This window comes from Colletotrichum gloeosporioides, assembly GCF_011800055.1.
Source record: "Colletotrichum gloeosporioides strain Lc1 chromosome Unknown consensus_86, whole genome shotgun sequence".
Taxonomy (NCBI): Eukaryota; Fungi; Ascomycota; class Sordariomycetes; order Glomerellales; family Glomerellaceae; genus Colletotrichum; species Colletotrichum gloeosporioides.
This window is the reverse complement of record NW_025544731.1, coordinates 438,623-463,682: the sequence shown is the minus strand read 5'-3', so window position 1 is coordinate 463,682 and position 25,060 is coordinate 438,623. Positions and strand designations below refer to the sequence as shown.

Genomic DNA, 25,060 nt, shown 5'->3' with positions numbered 1-25,060 from the left:
TGACGCTATCTGTGAAAAGTTTCCATTGGCACAGAAGATCTCTGATGCCTTTGCGCTCCTTCTCAAAACCACAACACGTAGCTCGACCATAGGGACCATGACGCCAGCCTCAGGCGGAAGCAACCAGGGCACGTCTACATTCACATTCAATGACGATGCAGCTGTGTATGCTAAGGCGACCGAGGACGCCAGACTGGCAGAGCAAGTCAGTCTCGAATAAAGAATGCAACTTCACCGCAGAAGATCCGAGTTCATCAAAGTGGCCTCTCCGGGCATCAATGAAGTCCTACAGATGACCTTCCTCGTCAATACGGTCAAGAGGTCACTGCCAAAGCAGGCTCCGTCATCAGCCTTCCCCGTCTGGCGGACATTATCAAGGTGCAAGCAATAGACACCCAATCTGAGCAGGCGGTCGTTTCTGCCTGGCATGGTCTCAAGCACGTCCACAACGACGCATCAACATCTGACGGTCGGATGCCTACTTTGCAGCACCCACGAGCGATAGTTGCACATTGACGCACACTGGCCCTTCTGACGAGGGTCGAGCACATATAAGATTGTCCGTGGATAGCATAGATGTAGTTTGTGCCACATGTGCCCAGTAAGTCACGCCATTCCGCTTGATTGATGGAAAATAAAACCGTCTCAAGGCAAGCTTCAGTGCGAAGCAGTGTCATGGTCGGATCCAAAGTCCAGCTCGACAGCGTTTTCAGATAATGTCTCCAAGTCGGTCAGCATTGCACATAGCGCAGCGACAATCATATATGCCATCAAGCGTATCACGTATCTTTTCATGGTCGTCTGAAGACCGAGGGACTGCAGTACATGATTCTCAACTGCCACAAGGTCGACCAGATACTAGTCCTAAGTTCGATGATCTCAAATTGGCTGACTTGACAGCCCAAGCCAAAACGTTTTCGGCCGCTGATGCTTAAGGCTGAGGTGAAAAGTTTACTGTTTGTGTCCAATTCATTGCTTTACTTAAGATGTACTGAGTGGTCATATTAGATTTCTTACCTAATTTTAGTTTGCTGAAATGTCCGATTTCAGGCAGGACAACACATACGGCTTAGCCGCGGCAGACGCCTGATCAGATCTTGCCAACTCCGTCAATCAGTCACAAGCAAAATTGATAGTCCTGCTCCATTAGTGGGCTGGCTAGGTTTGATTATTTCTCATACGCTCAATGATATCGCTGCTAAATGTTCTGGCTTGCCAGCCGGAGACATAATGTCGAGCTTGAAACAATTCGAGGCGTTCTTGGGATTTGTTAATATCATCCCATTCAATGACGAGTTGTAGAACGCCATATCTGGTGGAGTACTGCCGAATATGTTTGTTTTGTTCGATCTCAACAATTCCAACATCCCCTTTCCTCTAGCAAGAGCCACTTCAAAATAGCTACTACGCTTCAGGACAGCCTTACTCACTCTCTAAGGACGGGCATTAACGCTGTCTTAACCCGAACGCGCGAAGAGTTCTGGTTGAGTACCTCTTGAGGTAGGCGAAGGCTCGTGATGAGCTCATCATCGTGTATGCCGATGGCCTATCTGAAATCTTCCTCGTCGACGTGGAGATGGGGCCTCATACATGCACATTGCGAATCAAACAAGCCATCTCAGTGGTCCAGCTCTTTGTGCAGCAGCTTTTCCTGGGTATGAAAGTGGGTATGAAAGCCGACATCGCCAAAGACATGTTTCCACGTGAGACAGTGGACTTGGATGCAACAGTTCTCTCGTGTGAGGCGTATCGCAGATTATTCTGTTCCTCAAAATCTGGCTCAAGCCGTTACTGAACGGTGACAATAGTCAGCTTTTTGAGAAGCTGGAGACGATTCTCATGCAATAGCATCTGAGCGTCATCAGTTTCCTGGGGCGGTGCAGGACTTATCATACTACATCAACAGCATCTCCAGTCTGGAAATTGTCTCATATCTTTGTGAATTGCATCTGGTGGTAGAGAAGACCTTCCATTTGTTCGGAGGTACCTGTGCAGCTCTACAAATCGTTTACTTTAGGATCCTAATAAGCTATCACTCCGACAGTGTTGTGTTCTGGAAGCTTGGACTAAGATAAAGATTGACTTGCCCTCTATCGAGGACAACTGGGACTCGACGCGTCTGCAGGGCAGCGAGGCATATTTCGTTCCAATTTTCCAAGAAGCCTCGCTGTACGTCTTCTTCCCTCAAGTCATCGTCAAGACTGTGAACACAAGCCAGGATTCAAAACTGGCCTTCAATCATAAGCATGAACACAGATGAGACATATCGCTGTGACCGTTCAGGAGCCTAGACAGCAGTAGGCGGTCACCAGCGAGTTTGTCAGAGGAACATGTACCCCGAAGCGAGTCTTAACTCATAATGTCCTGTTTGACAAGCTGAGATCCCCAGCGTCAAAGTATAAGCCTGTGGAACTACCTCCACGAGGCTCCTCTTATTTGCCTGACAATTTCGCCGGGCTATAATCTTCTAGACTAATCATCTCGGGGTCCTTCTCAATTATGAACCTGGAATGGCACACACAGGATAGTTGACTGGTTTTATCGACGTTTCGACAGATCAGGGTATTGTTTGCTAAGATACAGACATTGCCGTCTCTTCCCTTGAATTCTGCACGCATCTCGGCAAGTTTACTGGGGAGAAGTCCTCCTTTTTCATGCCAGGCGTAGAGTACAAGAAAACAGCACCTCTCACCTGGCTGCCTAGCACAATCAAGCAGCTTAAGTCGGACATAAAGCGGACACTGTTCAAGACTCCCAAACAGGTCACTGGACTGATGATGAACACGCAGACAGATTCAATGTCTGCTTATGCGAAGTGCCAGGAAAGGACCACCAGTCTACGTCTTGGACGCAAGAAATGATTGCCAGCAACATGGCACTTATTCCTATGAGCCACCCTTTCTCACGAAGCCGCATGGAGACTGCTGTGAATGGTTTTGCTCTCCTCGGGAGCATCTACAACACTGTAGAAGCTGTTTGATTCGGACAGTTGGGTACCAACTTCAGCCTCGTTGGCGATGGCACCTTCTACCTCGACCTTGCGGTCCCGTCTACGCTCTACAGCAATGAGCTTAGCATCTAAGCTGCCATGACCGCGACCAATCGTTTCCTCGCTACGCAATAATACGACGATGGCTTCCTTTTCGATCGTATCGTTGACACCAATGTACGACGAGTTCAGATCGACCCTCAATTGGGCGAAGCGATTAAGACTGTGACGAAATCAAGCTGGCGATTTCCTTCTTTTCTTAACATAAGTAAGTGAATCGTCGAGGCCAGTGACATGTGCCCTGATCTGAAGATGGTGGCAGCAAAGATCGAGCTCGCGATCAAGGAAAGTCACTCATTTGGCCAACTCGTTCACGACGCAGCTCGTGGTCGACCACAGGCGTATACGAAGTGGATTATTTTGAAGTACGCCGAGATACTCTTCGTATCTAGATATGACTGGTTCCAACAAGGCACACTTGAGAGTCTGTCCCTGGCCATTCGGTGCTACGCTGAGGCCGCGCATGTCCTCTGTTTCGAGCCGGTCAAGGGCCTCAAGCTGGAACGAACGACACCTAAGTGCATCGAGAGCGTCATCATCGACGAGGTCCGAATTAATTCTTCTTGCCATTCTCAGCGCTGTTAAAGAGGGTCAAGGACTCCGTTGAAGGCTCTGCGACGCCGACCGAGCTTGATGCCCGGAAAGAAGCACTGCGGTCCTCTATCATGGCTCCATTCTTCTGCGGGCCATTGAACTCCAAGTTCAAAAAGCTGCGAAGTCTGGTCCACGATACCGTATCAAGATGCGATTGCTAAAAGCCCTTAAGCTCTACAAAGAGCTGCGCTTCATGGCAGAACAGTTAAAGACGGCAGTTGAAAACAACAAACAAGAAAGCCGACGAGTTCAGCCCCATACGTGCATGTAACGCGTCCGTCATCCACTTCCTGATGCTCAGCATGAAGCGACCGTCATTACCCGAGCGAAGCAAACAATGGATTTGCGGCAGGTCTCAAGGCAATCCCAGGCGGCACAGCTGCCGTTCTCCCTCGCCATTTTGGGAGAACCTACATCGACAAATCTCAAAGCATACGAAGATTGGATTGGTACGGAACAGGATATCCGCCCCGTTCCACGAGACAATCTGCGTACGTCGGTGTGCGAGAAGGCCGGGATGGACCTTTCTATCGCTGCGAAAACAGCCCATATAACTTTCTTGTTCGCATGGCTGCCCAGTACCTCTGGCAACGTGGCACCCTTTGGTATTGACTGCAGTGTCTTAGCAGGTGGATCCACGATCTCTGGCACAATCCAAGTTGATGGCATGGCTATGAAGGAAGATGCGATGATTATGAGTGAGATCAGTGACGAAGGAGCCCGCAAGGGCCGCATGATCAAACAGCTCCAGGAAAAATGACTACAAGTCAACATCAACGGTCACGAAATTCGATCCACAGACCAACAAATGCTAATACATTGCACACGCATCGCGGCAGCAGAGCAAAACATAAACCCCCAGTTCTTTCCGATGCAAAATTCAAGATGCCGCGCCGGCCGAAGCATACCACCGCGCAAGACACATCGGCCACCAACTCTACGCCTGGATGGAAAAGGCAGACCGCGGATTATGTATCCAAGCTTACACCCTCGCCGCCGCAGCAGCCCAAAAAGCCGTCGCAGCACTAAGCTTCAAGCAAGGCCGACTCATCGCAATTCTGCGACCAGCTGCATCCTGGAACACTTCTAGGTATACGGCGGTTCTGCACTGCTTCGTTGGTGCAGGGCCTTCCATGAACAGCTTGACTACGTTCTGCACCAAGCTGGATCTCAAAACCGTAGAGTAAACTGGGCGACGGTCCAGACTCTTAATTGAGTTCTCTAGCTGGAACTCCCTACGTTCGACAGAGTGGTGCTAAAGGACGGCAAGTAGATCAATAGATCCTCAGCTCTGGCGTCTGGCTTTTGGTCTTTCGGTCTGACACGTCAAACGCCCTCTGGGGCCTAATTAAGCTGACCATAAACACACAGTAGTAAAAAGGCTGAAGCCAAATGTATCGACCAGGTGGGGGCCAGGTATAGGTGGCGATTGGGGGTGTGAAGAGGCTGTTGTGGCCCAGCTCGCCACCACCTGGATCAACTAGGACTATCTGAGATTACCCTCGCCAGGCTCAGTCGGTAGGGCGGACACTTACCAACGGCGATGATGCGCCGATAGTCATCAGTATGTTCAGTACTGTGGCCTGGATACAAATCGTCGGCCATCTGGGCATAGTGGCGGTGCGCCAAAATTGAACCTTTCCGGAGTGAGCTGCGAAGCCTACACCAACAAATACTTCAACAAGTTTACCATAACCGAGGTCACCATATGGGCGGGGTTTCTGCGGGTGGAAGTGTGTCGGCCATCGTGGCAAATCTTCAAACTTCTTTATGCATATTTCCACTCAGACTTGGCCTATGATTTGTTGACAATTAGCTGTCAAAGGTTCAACCTGATGCCTCTGAGGGACAGAGCTACTGATGAGCCCGCGTAAGAAGGCTTTTATAACCGATATGCTGGGGGCGGACGTCGTCTGACAGCAATAAGCCAGATCCACTCGCAGTGCCATACTTGCTACTCGATCACGGGGTGTATGCCTACCACGTCCACCTAATTGCTGAGGCGCAGTAATCATGTTGGCAATAGCGTGTGAAGACCTCAAATGATTCAGGTCAGTCAGCGGAGAGACGTTCCATCAACCTGGCTTGGAACAACTCCCAAGGGCAAGGCGCCGATTCTGGGTCGCTGCCCTGGGGATACCGCTAAGCTCCCATCTGAAGTTATGCCCGAAGGGAAGTTTGGGAAGGCTGACTTCCAAGGTTGCCAATAGGCCCTTCAAAATTCGGAATTGGTTGAATTGAACGACCAGATGCTGCACGACTTAAAGTAAGCGAAGGTGCATATACTCAATTCGGTGGGTTGGAACCAGGCTCGTCACTAGGACTGAGGGTATAATGGACCTTCAGATCGTAGTCGACAGAAGATTTCTCTTTGTACATGTTTTGGAACCGGGCGAGTATGTCCTTATCGCATGCGCTTGCTACCTTTTGGGGTACCATTGACATCAAGCACAGGGCCCAGCGTTTTGAAGCCATCTGGGCTAATTGCGTTTTCCTGGAGTTGCAAATTGCAGGCAGACTCGAGTGTTTGCGTGGCAGGTGTGAGCTCTGTCAACTCAACTCGCATCCAACTCGCATCCTCTTCTGGATTAGCTGGCTTTGATTTCTGGGTTCTTCAAGACCGGCCGTAAGTCACGAAACCCACAGGCTGAGCTGGAGATAGCATAAGTGATGGCTCAGCAGGCTTAGTCGGTTCAGCCTGCTCGGAAGGTAGACTTTTGTACCAAATCAGTGAAACACCAGAACTGAGACTAGGCTTCTTCAACCAGGCGAAAAGACATCTCGACTCCTTTTGAGGTCCCAATTTGTCCCTCACGCTCGTTTTTGGGTTGTTCTTCAAGAATCTCAGCTCCCTGTTGCTGGCTTCTCATCTCTTCGTCCTATTTGCAAGATTCTTCAGCCTGTCTCTACAGCTGCTTCCTTTTCTTTTCGTCGCTCTTCATAATATCCTCTTTCACGCTTCTTTTCATCCTTCTAAGTAGCTTCCATCTCGGCGATCTCTCGTTTCAACCACTCGTCTTCAGTCTCCTCCATCTTTCCGCCCAGGTGAAAGCTCGTTATCCCCCTGAAAGGTCTGGAGTCCCTTGATCTGGGTGAGGGTGTCTTTTTACCGTTACAGAGAACAGTACACACGAAATAAACCGCCTTGTCGATGTCAGTTGCGCCGCCGGATGCCGGGCACAGGGCCGTGAACATCAGTGCACGACCGTCATCGGTAGGCAATGAACCTGACGCGTACGGTGGCGCGGCTTGGTTGGCAGTATATAACTTCAGCCGGACCTCACCATTGAGAATGCGCTCCCAGCTTCTCACCAAGCAGCACAAGACCTGGTCCAGCTCGAGTCGGGCCCACATGGACCGTCCGGGCTGGGATGGTGCAGGTCCACTTAACTTCGGCCGTCGGCCGGTGCGAGGGGCATTCGCACCATCACACGCTCCGTCGCGCGGGGCGGCGAATTGACTCTGACGAGATCTTGAAGAGAACATGTATCAGCGTCACCTTAACCTGTCCTTGGAATAGGGTACCCATGACGAGTGACCTGGAGCTACACCGTCCTTGGCCTCTTGGCGCTGCGCGCACGCAGGTCCCTGATATTGTGGTATCGCACCGGGGAGAAGCTCGACGGCTGAACGAGAGCGCATTGGGCGGTGCTTCCAGCTCAACTGAAATGGCTCGGCATCGCGGACAGCTAAGTCGCCCCTCCTGCACCGACGTGGTCGTCAGAGCTCTCTGTACTTGGCTTGAATCCTAGAGATTCAGAGTGGTATTCTCGCTGATGCCAGCATGGATAAACGCGATTTTCCAGCTCAGATTCCGTATATAGGTTGGTTCAGTGGACGAGTGGGCGCTCGTAAGTGGGCAGCGACCGGGCATACATGAATCTGAGCACTCTGGCGGAGATGGAGGGATTCAAACCTTCCATGTCGTCACGCCTTTTAGCCGTATGACGATTTAATGACTCGCCACCTTCAGCCTCTCGGCCACGTTCCTAGTACTACTTAAGGGATTAAAAGGCCCTGCACATGCAGCGTAGATAGCGCGAGCCAAGGCAATTCGTTGAGGCATATATTCTGGCATAGTTCGGCCCAATCTTTTCACAGGCGTCCGGCCATACCATGCCCGCTGCGATCGCAGAGGCACGGTCATGAGCGGGGCGGCTGATACTTCGTTTTGAGGAGGGTATAATTGCAAGGCTTGGTAGCTTTCTCTTCATTTCGCATTCATGGTCTTAGGTAGGTAGTGGTCTCTTTGGTGTGGGTGAGAGAAATCAATCGAGCAAACATGGGCTACTTGGCTGGTGAGCAACAAGCTATTTTATTGTTGAAGATCAGATCGATTTGATCATGCTTTAAGGAGCTAGAAACCTGGGCCTGCGGTCATTGTATCAGCTCTCATCAGGGCGTTTTTTGAATATCGGCATGCGTTTGTCTCTGCTATAATTCTGCAATCGGTCAGACGAAAGAGTTTTGACTGTGAGACAGCGCAAAGGGAGGAGATGACAAGACTTCGAATATGTAATCCACGGCAAGCTTGCTATTAGAAAAGACTGCGTGAAGCAGCGATGCAAGGCTTTAAAAGCCACATTTCGACAAAATTAGATCGCGGGGAGAGCCGGCTGTGCCAATTATGCAGCCTGCGTCATGCTCTCTTGGACTTTCTGTTTGAGCTCCTTCAACCATCATACCTAATTATACCATGCAGTCCGTGGGGCCTGTCCCAAGGAGGCCGATTTGGCTGCCCACCCCGAAGCTGGCTAGTATTCGACGAAGAAACGGCCGGGCTGTTCGGATAGCCCCGCTCGCCATCCAACGAGATAGCCGCATTCTTGCACGTCGATAATGAAGCTTGGGGGTGAGATAGTCCAGCCGTCGACTCCCTAGTCCTGGTCGAGCAACCCGGAGTGTGCGGCATTCAAAGTACCGACATTCCATATTACGCAATCCAAGCCTTCAAATCTCTCAATAGCGATGAGGCTAATGGTTGTCTTTCTGCGCCATTATTGGTAGTCGGGCCGATCCTGGATGCCGCAATGCCCACGAGATCCCCCCAGCTCGCCAGGCTTCAATTCCTCATCGAGGGGTGATTTGCTGGCATGTTGCTCGGGGGCCTGCTCGCTACAATGGTATGGGCAGGCTTGAAGCTTGTTCGTCGCTCCTTCCTTCTCGCAGGCGATTACGTCACGGAGGGTCCTGCGCGTCTAGTTCCTCCTGCCGTGTCAGTTCTGCTCCTTCCAACTCCCAGGCTGCCAAGTCCGTCATAGTGGCGTGCCTGCCATTGCAATATTCAGGCAGGCACACAGGGGGTGAGCTATTGTGGGTGCCAACGTGTTGCTTTCCTGATGGGGAAAGCCAACTGCATCATCGAGCATCCAACTCCCATCGACTCTCACGCTATCCCACCGCACCCCATCCAAACGACGACGGACGAAAGCAAGATCACGTACTCAGCCAAACGGGCTCCGTGTACCGCCACGTGCCAATCATGCAGATCGACACGGTTCCCGAAACCCCAGCTCCAGCGAGGGGCACTGCTCCAAAAACCCCGGAGAAGACGGCCAGATTCGCGCCACTTCCAGGCAAGGCCGACCCAGAGCCTCCAAGCTTCAACGCGCCCCAAACACCTACAGAGTTCCGGAAAGCAATGGCCGCGCAGTCACCCACGAACTTGGGTTTATTGATGACGCCGGCAAGGAGATTCAAGCGGACGATGCGCATCGAGACCGAAACGGTACCTGCGGCTGCAACGCCCAGTATGTTCAACACCCCACCACGGCGGCCCGGCCGTACCCCGGCCAAGAGCCAAGCTGTCGACGCCGACACTGTAGACTTTCTGCCACCCCCCACGCCGACTCGAACGAAGCGAAATTCATTGTCGCGACCCGATTATATTCCGAGGTCCTCTGAGGTCGTGGCTGAAGCTCGCCGCTTACAAGAGGCGGAGAAGGCCAACGTCAGAGCAAGAATGCGAAGGGGTAACAATGACGAACACGATCGTTCTCCCAGGGGCGGAAACCGAGGACTCTGAGCACGAATACGACAGGGACTATCCTCGCAAAACTCCGCAGTACAGCTGACGCTGCACTTGGTCGCGGTTGAATGGCTGCTATCCAGACACAAACAGGACACCACCACGAAATCATTGGACCATTACAAACGTTACGATATGGCCATCTTTGGCTGGGCATTCTTCTGGGCCTGAACCATCACCATCCTTTGTGTCTGAAGGGCGAAGAGCGCATCGGCGATGGCAAAGGTAGGGTTCAGGAACATAACGACTACATACGACGGCCGAAGAAGCAAGGTTCAGCAGTGCTTACCACAGGGGAGCCTATCCAGTGAAGCATTTCTTGACATTAGACGCCACTTGCGCTCCAACGATGGCTCTCTCGCCGCTTTGCTCTGACGGAGGCCACGACTTGCGGCGGCGCGTGGAGGCTTGATTTGAAATTGGCATGATGAACATGATGTTATTCTCTTTGGCTGGTATCCTTTGTCGAAAGCAGCACATTCGCGATGCAAAACGAAGCAGAAACGCCGGGATAATGATAAAATTCATTCTGTATCTGGCTGAAAAAGACCAACACAGTCAAAATACTTTCTCTTTTCGATGAATCCCGGTCTGTGTGCGTGTCCTTGGTGACTTTCTATCCATCACTCCTTGCGCATAGCTCCTACACCTCCTTGTCTGGAGCGATTGCTCGGTGCACGACGCGAGCTTCTCGGCGGACCTGTTGCTCTTCTGGGTCTTTGTTTTCTTCCCTTTGGCGTGGTTGATTGCGGCCGCACTTTGATGAATTTGCAGGTTTTCTGGCGACGAGGCATTTGACCTTGGGTTATTATTTGTGGTCTTGTTAGTTGATCGTAAACCATAGAAAACGCACAACCTCCCTGAAGATGAAAACAAGAGGCGTCTCGGGAAAGCGGAAATCTAATGGTCATCAATTAGTGATTGTCGCTGCAGCAGTGTTGGACTCATAGCCAGTCAAGCAGCTTCAATACGAGAACTATCAATAACTACAGCCGAGACAGCTACCATCTAAGATATTTGCAATACATGAATCATGCGAATATAGCTCATATAGACCATGTACTGCCAGGGATGTCCTGCCAGCAGCTGCATGGACGGAAACGGGCAGTTCACGTGCCTGTCATAGTGGCGCATAAGACTCACCTCCAGCTTAACGATGTTTGAGATATACTAAGGCAGCTATTTCAGGCAAAGTGTCCATAGCTTTAACTTCCGCGCCGTTTAGGGGGCAGCAGTGTGGGCTGTATATTAAGTTGCGCACTTTCAACAGACTTCAATTTGGATTCTCCAAGGCTCAGAATTGTCGGCTGGTACTAGATATATTGCCCCTGTTTGGGCCTTCTGAACTCGGTCTGTTTGGCGGTTTTCCAGTGCTGGGGCTTATTTCTTTCCTGCTTTCAACTGACATCAAGTTGACAACAACTCTCAAGGAAGACGAGACCTCGGGAGCTTTCGCACTGTTCGGTCTTCGCTGATGCTTGGTCGCGCGCGTGTCCGGCTTGCACACTGCGGATGGTTCAGAGTTCTCCCATGAATCGACACACAGTCGCTTCCATACTTAAGGGGGGTGCTGGGCCGCGAGGGGAGTTTCTATGAAGCGGGCATCACCATTCTGGGTGCCAATGCCCCTTATGCAAAGCTTGGCGTCATCCAGGCCTGAAGAAGCAACTGTTGGCCAACCTGAAGCCGGAGGATTGAGGCATAGTCAGAATTCTACTTGTTGGGAAAAGGCCATCTGGGAATCAATCACATTCATGCTATTTCCCATCAAGTGCTCTGTAATTTTAACAAACACAATACCAGCCATAATGCCTTGGATTCTGCACCTGTCACTGCTGTTGTTGCTCATCTTCCCCGCGCGACTGTGCATCTCGCGGTCGGGTTCGTGTTCCGGGTGGAAGAGATGGAAGGTATCACCTTCCTTCTTGGATGAATTGAAGGCTGGCAGGTACGAATTTAAGGTACGTACCTGCCAGATGAGTGGACCTGGCTCCGGCGCCACAGACCCACTCGCCCAGGGCAAGGAAAGTCACAGGTGTAAACCGCCTACCTTGGGCATGAACGCACCGCTCCACAGCAAGATCCAACCAAAGTAATGGCGTGTTCTGGCCAACAACTTCACAGCGTCATGCCACGGGTCCCACGCAGCGATGATGGATTCAAGTTACTGAGACAGCTATCCGTCAAGGCACCAAGCCCCCAGGCAGGCGAGGCAGACATGACCACAGGCTCGCCCCCTCCACAGCTGTTTGGATGGATCTCATGAGGTGCTGCTTTGGTCTGTGCGCGGGTGTGGGAATCCGCGGCGGCGGACTGTTTTTGAAAACCCAACCATCCAGGTGGTGTCATTGAACACGGTGCACGTGGCGATCCGCAGGAAAGGTGGGACCTGCACCATTTATCGCTTGCAGCACCTAACACATGCCGGAACTGCTGTTGAGGGCTGACCCTGAGCAGCAAGGCAGCTCCAGGCAAGTCCTGCGGCCAATCAGGGAGCCGTACCATCCTGGAGAGATGGTATGTACCATCCTGGAAAGATGGTATGGGCCCTCGCTAGCTACAGCTGTTGGGTGCACGTTACTAACACATGTGTTAGATATCAACATATGTGTTAGTCGTCATGTCCTCAACCCACTATACCACCCGGCAAGTCCTGCGGCTAATCAGGGAGCCGTACCATCCTGCAAAGATGGTACGGATATTGCACCTGCACCTGCACCTGCACCTGCACCACGCTCAGGGCAGCTCCAGCGCAGGTTCGCTGTTAGTTGCACGTTACTAACACATGTGTTATTGGATGTTAACACATGTGTTGGTCGTCATGTCCTCAACCCACCGTACCACCTAGCAAGGCCAATCAGGGAGCCGTACCATCCTGTACCATCCTGTACTATCCTGGAGAGATGGTATCGGCCCTCGCTAGCTACAGCTGTACCATCCTAGAAAGATGGTACGGATATTGCACCTGCACCTGTACCTGCACCATGCTCAGGGCAGCTCCAGCGCAGGTTCGCTGTTGGGTGCACGTTACTCACACATGTGTTAGATATTAACACATGTGTTGGAAATTAACACATGTGTTGGTCGTCATGTCCTCAACCCACCGACCGTACCACCTGCTGCCGGACCTGAGATTGGTCAGATTATTGCATCGCACTTCGGCCGTGTTGCGATTGCCTCCGAGGGCCGTGAGACAGTGAGATTCACGCCGGGAATGTCTACTGCGCTGCACTGCACCACGACCTGTAACACATCATGACGTAGGCCGCCCGCTGCGCCCCTGAATCACCAGAGCACCCAACAGCACCTAGCAGCAACGACGGGACATCCGCAACCTACGCGCCCACACCACAACCTACATCGCCACCGACTCGCTGCGCTTCGCCAACAACATCGTCACTCCGTCCCTCTTTGGCTTTACACCACGTTTTATCCTTCTTTCTTTGATGATGCATCAAAGGCTCCTAAAGTTTACTACGTTTCTTTCCCCTCCACGCCTATCTACCTACCACCTTGCTCCTCGCCTGAGCAATTGTGCAATCCGCAATGTCCACTTCGTCGTCGATATGCCCTGCTGTTGCACCACGAGTCCAAACTGAGGGCGTGCAATGCTTGCAAGAGGGTTTGAACACTCCTAATGCAATCAACCATTTCGCGCCAGGGCAAAACAAATCCAGACCTGATTGCGACGTTGCCACGCTCTATACCGCCTGCGAGAGCATCCCCAAGCTGTCCTTTTATCATATCCTCTCACACTCTCCGTTGTAAAGATGCTATTTCTTCTATTTTCTACCAGTTAGTCCATCCACCTGGGTCACCCTACTAGCCACCGATGCAACTCCGACCCTCCCCTGAATACCGAAGTCCATCCAGGACATGCAGGAGACGACGCCAAGACCATGCCCGCCCCCGAGCCCGCCTCACATGAGGTGACTCACCCTGCAGAATGTGGAAGATCTGACAACAATACCAACAAATCCTTCCTCTCCACCAACAGCCCACACAGGACGGGGATCATAGCTTCTCCGAGGACGGCTTTTCTTTTGAGAGTCAAGACAATAATCCATCATTCGTCTGCGAAGACTGACGGCTTGTCGCACAGTTTCAACGGCACGCTAGGATGGCATGATGTGTGTGATGTGGAGGAAGCAGAGGATCTCGCGCGAAAGACCCAGAGAACGTTACGAACCTCACCTGGACACAGCTCTCTCTGGTAGCACCCGGTAGAACACTGGAGGTCGGTGCTGCGCTCATGGGTCACTGCACGACTACGACGATCACGCGTGTCGACCGACTAGATTTCTTTCGTTCGGTCGCAGACTCCGTGTGTGTATGGTGGTATCCGAACGAAGGGCGAAGCCAGACATGCGCTACTCGGCAATGGACTGGGCATTTGTATCGCCAACGCCGAAAGGTTCGTGATCAGATGTTCGGCAATGAGCTCTCTCTAGTTCGAAGTAGGAACGTGTGCAGAGGGTTGACTGAAAACTCCAAACAGGATTAATCGCGCGCCTACTGAGTAGCCACGAGCTCATCTGCTCGACTTCGCTAGGACCTCTCAATTCTTAGCAAGCCCAGTCTTGGCTCAGGGCACCTGGCGATTAACATGGCTAGCCTGCATTGAGAAAAATGGTCGCGTTGATCTGGATGAGTGTGTAGAAGAGAGGGTTTTGCAAGAGCGGGCCACCCTCTGCGACGCCATCTTCGACGATTGCCTAGTAACCCTGCTAACGTTGCCAGCAAGCGTATCCCATCTAAGCCTGCGTAGCCCACCCACAATCACTCTAAATTTCCTGTCTTTTCAGAGATACGGGCCCGGATTGCGCATGCGTCAATCTTGTGGCGTGCCGCCTGCGCCACCCGGGGGGGGTTTCTTGTAGCAGGGGAGGCATCGAGAGGCCTTCCAGAAAAATGGGCGTCGGGGAGCTTCTTACGGCACACGAGACCGGCCCCTAGCAAGCGGCTCCTAATTAAAAGGCGTTATCAAGCACCCCTCACGTCCTCATCTAGGTAGCAGGCAAGGATTACCATAGCACAGTCACGTAGAGCTTGCCAGAGACCGCCGCAGGTGCCAGGGCTTGTCCATCCGGTAGGCGATTTACAACTTGGTTGCTTGCCTGATCTCGAACGAAGGGTTGATGTAGTTGACGGAGGGAAGTTGATGGGCAGAAGGGTCGAAAAAGACGTGATTTTCGAGACAGCAGCCAGCTGTCGAGAAGTCTGCTGTCCCCTCTGAGTGAGGTAGTTGTTGCCGCCAACCGGGCATATCCAAGGTAGCGCGCCGGGCGGGGTAATTGCCGCCGGGGGTACAAGTGTGGTGTTTTTTGTAGGTATTGATGTTTGATGGAAAGTTTGACGCAGGTAGGGGCGAATTTTGAGGAGGGTAAGGGTAGGCTTCTTGCTGTGAACTCGTTCTGACATGGGAAGTAGCTATTGGCGCGGAAATGCGCTTGAGTTGGCGAAGTAGGGGAAAGTCAGCCGACGCAACGCCTCTCGAGACGAGGGGTCAAAGATGGCGTCGACGCGAGGTTGGGCGAATCTCCGAAGAGCCTACCGCTCCAGTGCACGGTGAATATTCGAGGTTCTTGCGTGGTGGATACTCCCACAGAGGGTCGAGGTCAAGTCGACGCTTCTGGGGATTCGGAGGAAATGCGCGGTTCTGATGGCATCGCTATTGCAGCTGTGAAGTAGTTGGCGCGCCTCCTTCCCTTTGCACGACTCGGGTGAGTGACATGGCTGTTGATAAACGACGAGGCGATTTTGAGGAGCTGCCTCTTTATAGACTGACCAAATCTTGGCGACGCCTTTCATGTAGAAGCTGCCCTCCACGATACTGATGTTTTCTTACGCAATGCCGTCTTCGGTGATGATGTTCTGACGCTCGCGGCCTCGACAGCCGTCCCTGAGAAAACAGCCAAGCTAGAACGCGGAAGATGATCTTCCGATGAACCCTCTGGCGAGCGCTGTGGTAGCAGAGAGAGGGCAGAGCAACCTGACTTACAGCATAGCAGCAGTTAGGATACTGCAGAGCAGGACTACTTGTTAGTAGATGCACCTGAAACGCTTGAAAATATATTAGAGGTATTGTGGGATGCGGGAGAATCTGAGGATGTCGGTTCATCACTGTCGTCCCTCGATTTCCATCGATAACACGATGTTGCGTGCCTGTGTAGATAATGCCTCTCCACCGCGGAGAAGGGCGCGCTCTACCACACGTTTTCGGGCATGGACGTCAGGCGGACCCGAGCGACCTTGAAGTCCGAATGCGGGGATACGAGCACGAGCTGTTCTTCGACGAGTGCAGCGCGGTCGCTGCTGCAGCGAGAGCCGAAGTTGGAAAGGCTGAGGGAGGAGTCACGGCACAGGTCGGGGTATATGGACGGTGTGCAGGTCCTGCTTGAAGCGGTCTATTGTGGTGGGTATAATGGGCTGGACAATGGAGGGGCTGGACTTTGCGATGCCGAGGACACTGCTGAGGCCGGTCCAGTCGACTGCGAAGCGGGTGCCATATGAAGCCCACGCGACCGTCGATACGGGGTCCAGCCTGCTTCTCCTCCCGAGCAGCGCGTCGCCACGTACTATGCCGACATCCCCAGCGCAACACTGCAGTTAGCCTGGTGCGCGGCGGAAAGTTTGACGTACGATTGATTCTTCGGCCCTTGAGGGAGACAACAAACAGCATCTGTCAAGCCTTGCCTTACCGTACGGCCATAGGTCATAGGACGGGCATTGTCTCCACCCATGTTTCTGCCTGGCACAACCCCAGAAGTACACAGCGCGGAAAATTCATTTCTGATCCCCTACTGGAATGGGCATGTCTTGCCTCTTGCCTCTTCGCGTACGGCGTGTGGTGTACGGCGCTTCTAGCGTCTCCCTGTAGATCGCGGCTTCTCTGGGGAATGGTCAGGCACAGGAAGAGCTGCGTGGTCAGAGAGCTAACTCCGACAAAAAACCCACCAACTGATTATTCGCTCCGACACTTCGTCATTGGGGGGTGCGGCAACGGCCACCTCGCTCTGCCAAGGGCCCAAGTATGCCACGAAGTGACTCGCAGCTCGCATTCGTAAGGGAGGAGGCAACAGGGGAAACACCAAACTGGATAACTTCGGCAGCGTGTGGTCAGAACATGCTGTAATTGATGGCAGACACTTGCAACGCCTTTGAAATTGGAGGCTGATTTCGGTGAGGGAAGCTTCTGAGAGGTTGCTACTGCTGCCCGGTCGTCAGCGATGGACATGCCAAGACACAGCTCAAGGTTGATTGCATGTGAGACCCGAGATCGGGGGCAGAGGCCAGCTGCTCATGCGAATCCCTGAGACAAGTGTAATACTGCTTGGATCCGAGATAGACTCGTCGAGAATGCGAAAAAGGGGGCGTGGCGAGCCTGTGTATGTTGGAGCGTGCGCTGCGTCTCTCCAGCGGCATCTTTGTAAGACGTTTTCACCTCGTCGGTATTGACGTAGAAACAAAGCTATAAATCGATGTGTGATGTTCATCCATGTCGGATGGATCGGCTTTGCAGCTTCAGGAAACCGCGCCGTCAACCAGCATGAGTTGGCAGGCTCCGGGTCAGTAGCATTCGATCTTTTGGGTAGTAGAAACTTGACTTTGACTTTGACTTCGGTCTATCTGGCAGGGACGTAAGCTGCCCTAAGGTAGGTGCCCAAGAGCATTGCACATCGTCGCTCCACCAGTGCACGTCATGCTCGCGGAGAGGCCACGCGAGACTACTTCCAAGTTGCTTTTCCGTCTCTAATTCGGGGTCCTCCGTAGGGTGGTTCTCGAACCCTCCGTCGCTTCCCCATGTACGTCAAACTCGGATGTCTTGCAGATATTTCGGCTCGCAAGGGTACAGACTGCGGGTGAGTCGGCTGGCAAAGAGAAATCGGACGGGGTCGAGGCATAGGCTCTGAGATCTGTCAGATCAGCAAGCCCGAGTACTTGGGCAGGCAGGCTAGCAGCGACACCTTTGTAAGGAGGAATGAGCATCATCTGGGCGGGAAACCAACGGTCATGTAGGCCGCGGTATCTTTGGGGAGGATCGGAAAGCTTCAACTCGGTGGCTCGCTCATCACGGGCGAGTGGCGGATAGTAGTGTTTCCGGTCGTTCGGAGATCGGATGTCAGGACCCACAAAAGTACTTGTGGAGATGCGGACTCGAAAACAGGTCTCGTTGAGGCATGAGTGGTGGTCGGCGAGGGAAGTAGGAGGGATTTGGGATGGTTCAAAGCGATTGTCGACTTGAGAGGATGGTTAGATGATTGCATCTTCTGAGGAGAATTGGTTGCCTGTCGCAGTGCTTTCCTAAAGGAGCCTGTAAATGCGTGGGCAGGAACACGGGAGGGGAAAGAGGGAAGATTGAGAATTCGAGGGTGGGTATGGAGAGGTGAAGGTTGAGGCGGACGAGACCAAAAGGGTGGACGCACGACCCTGAGCAATTCCACGTCCCCTGAGTGTCCACCAGCAACGCGCAGTGACGGTGCATTTCCAGCAAGCCGCAGTCCCACAGTGGAACCCTTGCAGTCTGGTCTGCCTGAATGACCCTAGCTGCGGCCCGGCCCGTGAAATGCACGATTAGGTTTTCAGGCGTGCAACTGGGTGCCCGCACTGCCGCTGCTCCGTCACAAGGGACGGGAATCACGAGACGAGACGCGGGATATCATCCGCTGGCAGCAGCGGCGGTCGCCAAGGTGATCCACCTGCCGATTTCAGCATAGGAGTCGGCAGTTCGTCACTAGGAGTGGGAATGGTTTTTTGTAGGTAGGTACCTAGGCAAACACCTATCAGCTAACACGTAACAGCTGGCAGCGAACAGTTAACAGCTAACAGCTAACAGCTTACCCAAACAATCTGGGCAAGGGGACTCGACTAAGAAATACCCAGAAGTTCTCCGGGCACACTAACCAGCAGTCCTCAGATACGAAGGTTTATGGCAGATATCTAAGCAAGCGTGGTATTATCATGACATCCAAAGCAACGCGGACGGACGCGAACTGCCAGCGTCGAATTTGCCCCAACACCACGATAAGACTCAGCCACTCTGAAGCTGTGTCAATCAGGCCCTCAGCTTGCGCCACTGGGGCTCCTCGTAACAAGTGACACAGTTCAAGTCGAACAAAGATCCTGCATCACTCCATACTACCTGCATCTGCTGCGCGACACCTGTTCGTCATTTCATCAAGGTATCCTTCAATCAAATTCTAAGCGAAAGTCTTCTCATCGTCGACGCGCAGCCATGATACAGTACCCGCTTCCTAACTCCTAGTGCACCGTCAGCGCTGCCCCGCCTCATTTTTCGAGTCGAGACACTGCGTACCTTACCAACGCCAGAAACATGTCCAACGCGCCATGGAGCGCAGCGTGCTGGGAAGGTCGAGTGGTGGGCTGCTCTTTTGGGGGGTCGTAAGATGTGAGAGACAAAACAAAAAAAAAGGCCCCGCGGGGCTTGTCAGGGGTCTTGTTTCTCGGTGGTTATACGTTCTGAAGAGGATGATTTGCATTTTCTAGCTCGTTTCTAGCGCACTATGACAGCCGTAGACATAACACTGGAGGTGAGGTACAGCAAACAGAAATAAACATAAACGAATAGAAAGAATATTGTAGATATGACGGCGAGACACAACTGTGGTACTGACTGGAATGGCTCTCGCATGAGTGCGCGTAACTTCACGACAGACTGGCCTACCTTGAGTCACACTTCCCGACCGCTCCTGATAAATCACTTTTCTCGCCCGCGGGCCTGCCTTTCAATGCGGCGTCGGTTTAGAGGTAGGACTCAGTGTTATTTTGAGGAACCTGCGGTTGGAGTCGCAGCTGTTGCTTGCCGTTGCCTGCTACCTGCTGGTTGTCGCGGGGAATCTTCAGACTAAGACTGCTTGTCCTCGGGCGGGGAAGTCTTCGGGCATGAGAAGGATATCTGTTTCTCAGACTTGAAGCGGTTCCTCCGCAAAAAAAGGCCGGAGACAGAAGCCGCCGTCCGAGCATTGCAGCATGTCATTGGCTGGGTCAACCGCGCAAGCGCAGTTGAACTCGAAAGTGTGAATCTGAAGTTAAAGAATAAGCTGCAGCTTCTAGAGCATCTTAAAAACGCCTTTAAATAGTTTCAGCTCGTCCAGGGGGGGCTTGAGCGGCTTCCCCGCTAACACAGCACTGTATCTCCAGCAGCAAGTCCTAGGTGTTGCCCGATGCAACACCAAAGCCTTCCGGATACCAGAGGCACAGTCGCTCCTCGCCAGCCACATCACACACGTTGACAAGCCGACGTACGGAAAGCGGTTCGAGCACGCGTCGTGGGCACGTCTCCTACGAGTTGTCCGGCGTGTCGTCGACCCCAAAGGTGGAACGCACGTCCTCCACCCTGCCTGAGAAACACCGAACGCCAACGAGGGGTGTTTGCGCGAGGCGCAGGTGTCAACGCTTATGTCTGCTTTCTGCTCTGATCTCACCCGGCTGAGCGATCAGCCAATACGAAAGCAGGGTACTGTACTTCTGGCCCTCCAGCGGCGGATCGAAAAGGTTCTAGCGGCATCCGTAAGCAAGCTGCAAGGAATCGTTCTGGCCAGCGTGGTCTCATCAAACAAACCAGTTCAGCATCGCCCGGCTAATAGCGATGACGACAACGACAGAGGTGATGACGACGATGACGATGACGATAGCTGCGGGCTGCATAGACCAGAATTAGCTTCTCGAGACCTCAACCCACCACCGTCAGCACAGAGGCAGTGGCCTGCTCGAGAAGGTAGCGCGAGAGAGGCACGAGGAATTGTTTATAGCAGCCAGACGGCTCAACATACTCCCCTTTACATAGCATACAAGATGTCCAGGAGGCCGGCCACGCGGCGGTCACCATTGCCGGTGAAGAAGATAGCCTCGACCACATCCTGTGTGGTCGACGTCCTGGCTGCGGCCGTTCCGCTGTCTCCTTGTCACCTTACAGCCTAGATGCCAAACGACTCCAATCTTCCAGTCCTAAGTCCTACGTCTCGTCGAGGGGCAGGGCCTCGAGCGTGGCCAGAACGGTCTTCATCGTCGCAAACCAGTAGTCATTAATTCGAAGGTCCGCCATCCACTTAAAGGCGGAGATATTAAAGGTCTTAAGCCCTAGATGGGTCTGGCACTAGCGCGTCGTGATTTCCCTCTATCCTTTGTGGATCTAAAGTGTGACGAGCCGACCTGTAAGAAAACTCTTCTCGCTGCCAAGACGGAGAGCCTCGACAAGCCTATGGTCAACGGTCGCTTAGCTCCCTATAATAGACTCCCCTACCACTAACGCAATCAATACCAGATAGCTCCATATCTGCCTATGATTGTTTAGAAGGCTTAGTTCTCTGCAGTTAACACGTAGTTTAATGTTAAGGTCTGCAGGGAGCTGATCTGTAAGGTTCTCAAAGCTCTTACATTCCTGCTGAGGTTGAGGCGGAACGAGGCTCACTTTTGTCGTATAGCTCATACGTCCATCAGGCGTTAGACTCCAGTGCGCTCGTTGCCTTAATATACTCTCACAGGGCGCAAAGTTGGTGCTATCCCGCTACAACCTCCACCTTAGTTATGTTGATAGAGGACTAGTGAATGAAATTTGCTTTGCTGTCGCTATTGCTATCATCTTAGATAGCGATATCGCTGCCGTCCGTTCTCCACTAGATTCGAAGGACTTCTTCAGCGCTACAGAGGACGAATAGACGGTTCTCCAGAGCACCACGTTCGAGCCGCCCTTCATGAAGACATCCGTCAGCTCCCGGACGTGGTCCGGCTCGACACGTCGGTTCCTACCTATGCTCCATGCTGTATCCAGCACATCGTGCTTGCCGACAGCTAATAGGTAGGGCTTCGCGCGCTCTCAGACCAACTCGCTTTCTCAGAAGGGCTCATGCTTCTTTAAGTGGCGTTTTGGAGCTGACTGCGCTGCACTACTGTCCTCGCAGCCGCCTTTCCGTTTCGTCCCGGACGCTGTGCTGGCTATATCGAAGTTCAACATTTTTCGTTATTACTCTCCCTAGTCAGCAGCTACAAACAAGTTTGCGAGAAGGAGAAAAGGAGTATGTTGAAAGATGGTGTTGTGAGTATTGGGTATGGCGCTGCTAGCTTGGTAATTTGTCGCCTCTGAAGTTGATGGCAGCTTGCACTTTACCTTCACCGTTGTTATTACCACATGAAGTCCGTCGTGACCGGCATTGGTACCTTCCGGCCGCATCGTAAAGCAAAGTCCAACCGTGCAGAGTCGTTCTTCCCCTGCTGTACCCGATTAGCGTTTGAGACTTAAAGCGTCGTTGGGTTTCTTGCTGGATGAGGTTGCGTGTTCAGACCAGGACTCATCATGCTGCGGTTGTGTTGCCAGTAGATGTATAGCGTTGAATCTGGAGATAGTGAGTTGGGGTCGAAGGAAGGTGTGTCGTAGTTCTGAGGCCAGCACTCCTTTTGTCAAACGGAAGTTCCTCTAGACGAGGCTCGAAGGCGCAACACATGGCTTCGATTTTCGGGGAAGACGATGTGGCAGGGATGGGATGCTGCTATTGCCGCCTTGGTCCGTTTGAGTCGTGCATTCATTGCGCGTTTATCCAGCGATGAGTTTGACGAATCAAGGAGGCAGCTAAGGGCTTGGCATGCCACGCCGCAAGTCGGCTTGAGTATTGAAACCCCCGTTGCTAGGTGTAGATGTCTTCGGGACCTCGCGGCTGTCAGAGGAGAGCCAGTCGTCATTTCAGGCTTCGGTAGCCCCGCAGGCCATGACGCAGTCTTGCAAAGTTGCAGCGAGGCATTGGCAAAAAAAGGCGCGGGCAACTTCTATTTTCAGGAAGCAGCCTCGATCCGACAAGGGGTCGCATTCGGAAACTTTGGCAACCGAAAATGGACTGAGCTCCTGGGTGTTGGTGATTTGATGCAGCAGGCCGCGAATCACTGGGAAGGACTAACCGTTTGAAATTTCCATGGACTTTTCCTGGGTGGGTGGGGAGTTCTTGCGTCTGATGTAAGGCATTGGTTCGTATCAAGGTGAGAACCTCAAGCGGTCTAGTGCTGAGTGGAGGCAACAAGGATCGAGATCGAAATCTCATTTTCGGTCCCGGCATGGGGTGGATCGACCAGAAAGATTGGGTCAATCTGGAAGACTCCAGGAGAGTTTTGGTCGCTCCGTTGTCAGGCGATGTCGTTGCGTCTGGCCAATTGAGGTCTGAGGCAAGATTGGGTGGAAAGACGACACCATTTCGGAAGACGGAGTGAATGGGACGCAGAAGGACGGATTGGGGCGTGAGAAGGCGCGTTCTTTCCCCCAAGACGATAAGGTGACGGAAAAACTAGGGAAGGGTTCATAGCAGCGTCGAGGGAGGAAAGAGTAGACCAAGAAGCCTCGAGAGACGGGGATGAGGAAACGGCGGGTAAGGTGGGTGGCCCGAAGGAGGAGACAATGACGAGCCTTCGCGGTCACGGAGGATGGCGAGACACGGCCGATGGCTGGGCATTACGCGGGAGGCAACAGGTCTGATGCGCCGCGACAGATTTTGAGAATTCCCGTCCAATCCCGTGATCATTGCTTCACAAACTTGCTCGCCAACTCGGTTGACAAGGCGTCTACCAGACATGCCCGCCCACGCGCCATACAGGAGATTGGGGCAGCGTCAGAACTTGAGGTTTCCTTCTCGACATGTAAATGTTCCCACGCCTACACCACGGTGCATCAACCCCTCGCGGCCCTCGCGGGCAAGGCGGCGGCCAGAGGTCCAACTTCGTGACCATAAAATGCTTCTCCGTACCACCTATTGCGATCAAGCCGGACCCTTTCGAGATTTGGGCGAGAGGTGGGCACAAGTCAAAGGCCTGGGTCTTGCGGCGCCCGCGGGGTCGGCACCGCGGCGAAGTTGTCGCAGGAAAACGGATCTTGCAAGCTGCGTGTGCCACACGGAACAATGATGTCGACGAGCCGAAAGAAGTGTGCAATTGGCGTGCGTTGACGAGAGACTGCCGTTTGCCGAAAATTTGTTGTTCTTGCGATGCAAAGTCTGGAGAAAATAGGGAGGGAAAGGAAACGAACCGATCTTGCCGTAAACAAGATGACGAAGAACTAGTCTGGAAGGCGCCGTTTTCTTGAGAGGCGGGCGGCGAACAAACCGACAAGTCGACGCTGCGTCGTGCACGCGATTGAAGTGGGACGGGGAGATGGTTACGAGGCCCGCAACGTTTGCTGGTTGGAATGCTGGTAGGCAAAGCGCAATGCAGGGTTGCATGTGCTTCGGTAGTGATAGGCATCGGTCCAGATTAAGGCTTCAAACAAAGACTCGTGATTCCTGCGGCGATGAGGTAGGAGGGAGTGTTTGCTGGTGGCCTTGGAGATGCGCTGCGATGCCCGCCCCGCAGTGAGATCAGTGATCGACCCCCGGGTCTTCGTCAGGTTGCGATCGGAGCTCACCCCAGCACGACTGCCATTACCGGCGACACGGTCAAGCCGAAATGGCCTTCCTACCTTTCGATATCGGTATGCCGCTACGTACAGTACGCCGACTGCTGCCAAGCGCGCTTTCAAGATCATCGGCTGCGGCTTAACGCTGGGTGGTGCTCGACTGAGATGTGGCTTGTGGCTAGAGTCTTAACAGGGCCGTGCAGAGGTACTTCTGGACGGCCGCGCAGCAGAAGACGCAACTACAAGCGCCAGGATTGCCTAAAAATTACAATTTGACGGAAATGTCTTCTTCTGAGTGATCCACATCTCATCATCATTTTCTTGTATTTTTATATCCCATTCGTGGATGCCAGTCGCAGTGAAGAGCTCTGTCGGCGCCTCAATCTGGTCGGGATTTCGACCAAAATGCCAGCAAACAAATCCGGTGCCAAGTACCCCCAACAGCACTTTCGGCGGCCCCATTGCACGCACGGGCCCGCCTCATCCATGTGCACCCAAAAGTCCCCATTCCAGTAGGGACTTTTCATCTTGCACTCTTCGACCCCGAACCCTCGGCCGCGATCGCCATTCAGACCAACACGTCCGAAACCCGCAGCGACCGCCCCCTCTCCTGTCCGCTACCAATCTTACCGACTTGCGTCTTATAGGCGATACCCCTGTATGGGATGCGCTCGGAGACCCCGACATTGCCAACGTTCAGCTTTCCCTGAAGACATCAACACTGGATTCAAGCAGTGCTGACGGAACCGGCCCCGTCACCCATCCGGCCCCCGGCAAGATCGCGCCCATGTGCCTCAGCGCAAGCATTAATGCCTGCTATGTTCATTGAACAGCGTCTTGACGGCGATCAAGGAGCACCTCGGCCTCGATGACAAGGGTCCGCGCACAAGGAGTGTTGATGACACCGATCGTGGACCTATCGAGGTTGGAGTTGACGGCGCACTGTCGCTGGTGCAAATGGACGGGGCCGAGCTCTCGGCAGCTGGGCCCCACTGCGGGC

The 25,060-nt window shown here is 53.0% G+C and overlaps 6 protein-coding genes and 2 pseudogenes across 8 annotated transcripts; 6 read left to right on the top strand and 2 right to left on the bottom strand.

Moving 5' to 3' along the window:
- Nucleotides 1-97: 97 nt before the first annotated feature.
- Nucleotides 98-516, top strand: GCG54_00015350 (uncharacterized protein; the record flags this gene model as incomplete). Its single annotated transcript, XM_045415148.1, has 2 exons — nt 98-209; nt 293-516. The coding sequence occupies 2 exons, from the start codon at nt 98-100 to the stop codon at nt 514-516; spliced, it is 336 nt and encodes a 111-aa protein (XP_045258321.1).
- Nucleotides 517-592: 76 nt separating this feature from the next.
- GCG54_00015349 lies at nt 593-2,463 on the top strand (annotated as a pseudogene). Its single transcript is given in 8 exon segments — nt 593-601; nt 662-868; nt 1,055-1,298; nt 1,382-1,454; nt 1,505-1,807; nt 1,825-2,006; nt 2,018-2,203; nt 2,302-2,463. Coding segments are annotated over 8 exon segments (1,366 nt in total).
- A 36-nt stretch (nt 2,464-2,499) lies between these two features.
- GCG54_00015348 (uncharacterized protein) lies at nt 2,500-2,861 on the top strand (the record flags this gene model as incomplete). Its single annotated transcript, XM_045415147.1, has 2 exons — nt 2,500-2,527; nt 2,584-2,861. The coding sequence occupies 2 exons, from the start codon at nt 2,500-2,502 to the stop codon at nt 2,859-2,861; spliced, it is 306 nt and encodes a 101-aa protein (XP_045258320.1).
- Nucleotides 2,862-2,872: 11 nt separating this feature from the next.
- GCG54_00015347 (uncharacterized protein) lies at nt 2,873-3,082 on the top strand (the record flags this gene model as incomplete). The annotated part of the gene is given in 2 exon segments (XM_045415146.1): nt 2,873-2,974; nt 2,990-3,082. 2 exon segments carry the CDS (start codon nt 2,873-2,875, stop codon nt 3,080-3,082), a joined length of 195 nt encoding a protein of 64 aa, XP_045258319.1.
- A 201-nt stretch (nt 3,083-3,283) lies between these two features.
- GCG54_00015346 (uncharacterized protein) lies at nt 3,284-3,804 on the top strand (the record flags this gene model as incomplete). Its single annotated transcript, XM_045415145.1, has 2 exons — nt 3,284-3,595; nt 3,637-3,804. 2 exons carry the CDS (start codon nt 3,284-3,286, stop codon nt 3,802-3,804), a joined length of 480 nt encoding a protein of 159 aa, XP_045258318.1.
- Nucleotides 3,805-3,980: 176 nt separating this feature from the next.
- On the top strand, nt 3,981-4,403 carry GCG54_00015345 (uncharacterized protein; the record flags this gene model as incomplete). Its single annotated transcript, XM_045415144.1, has 1 exon — nt 3,981-4,403. One exon carries the CDS (start codon nt 3,981-3,983, stop codon nt 4,401-4,403), a length of 423 nt encoding a protein of 140 aa, XP_045258317.1.
- Nucleotides 4,404-20,470: 16,067 nt separating this feature from the next.
- On the bottom strand, nt 20,471-21,120 carry GCG54_00015344 (uncharacterized protein; the record flags this gene model as incomplete). The annotated part of the gene is given in 4 exon segments (XM_045415143.1): nt 20,471-20,585; nt 20,651-20,771; nt 20,789-20,915; nt 20,935-21,120. 4 exon segments carry the CDS (start codon nt 21,118-21,120, stop codon nt 20,471-20,473), a joined length of 549 nt encoding a protein of 182 aa, XP_045258316.1.
- Nucleotides 21,121-21,216: 96 nt separating this feature from the next.
- On the bottom strand, nt 21,217-21,451 carry GCG54_00015343 (annotated as a pseudogene). The gene has a single exon. A coding segment is annotated over exon 1 (235 nt).
- Nucleotides 21,452-25,060: the final 3,609 nt, after the last annotated feature.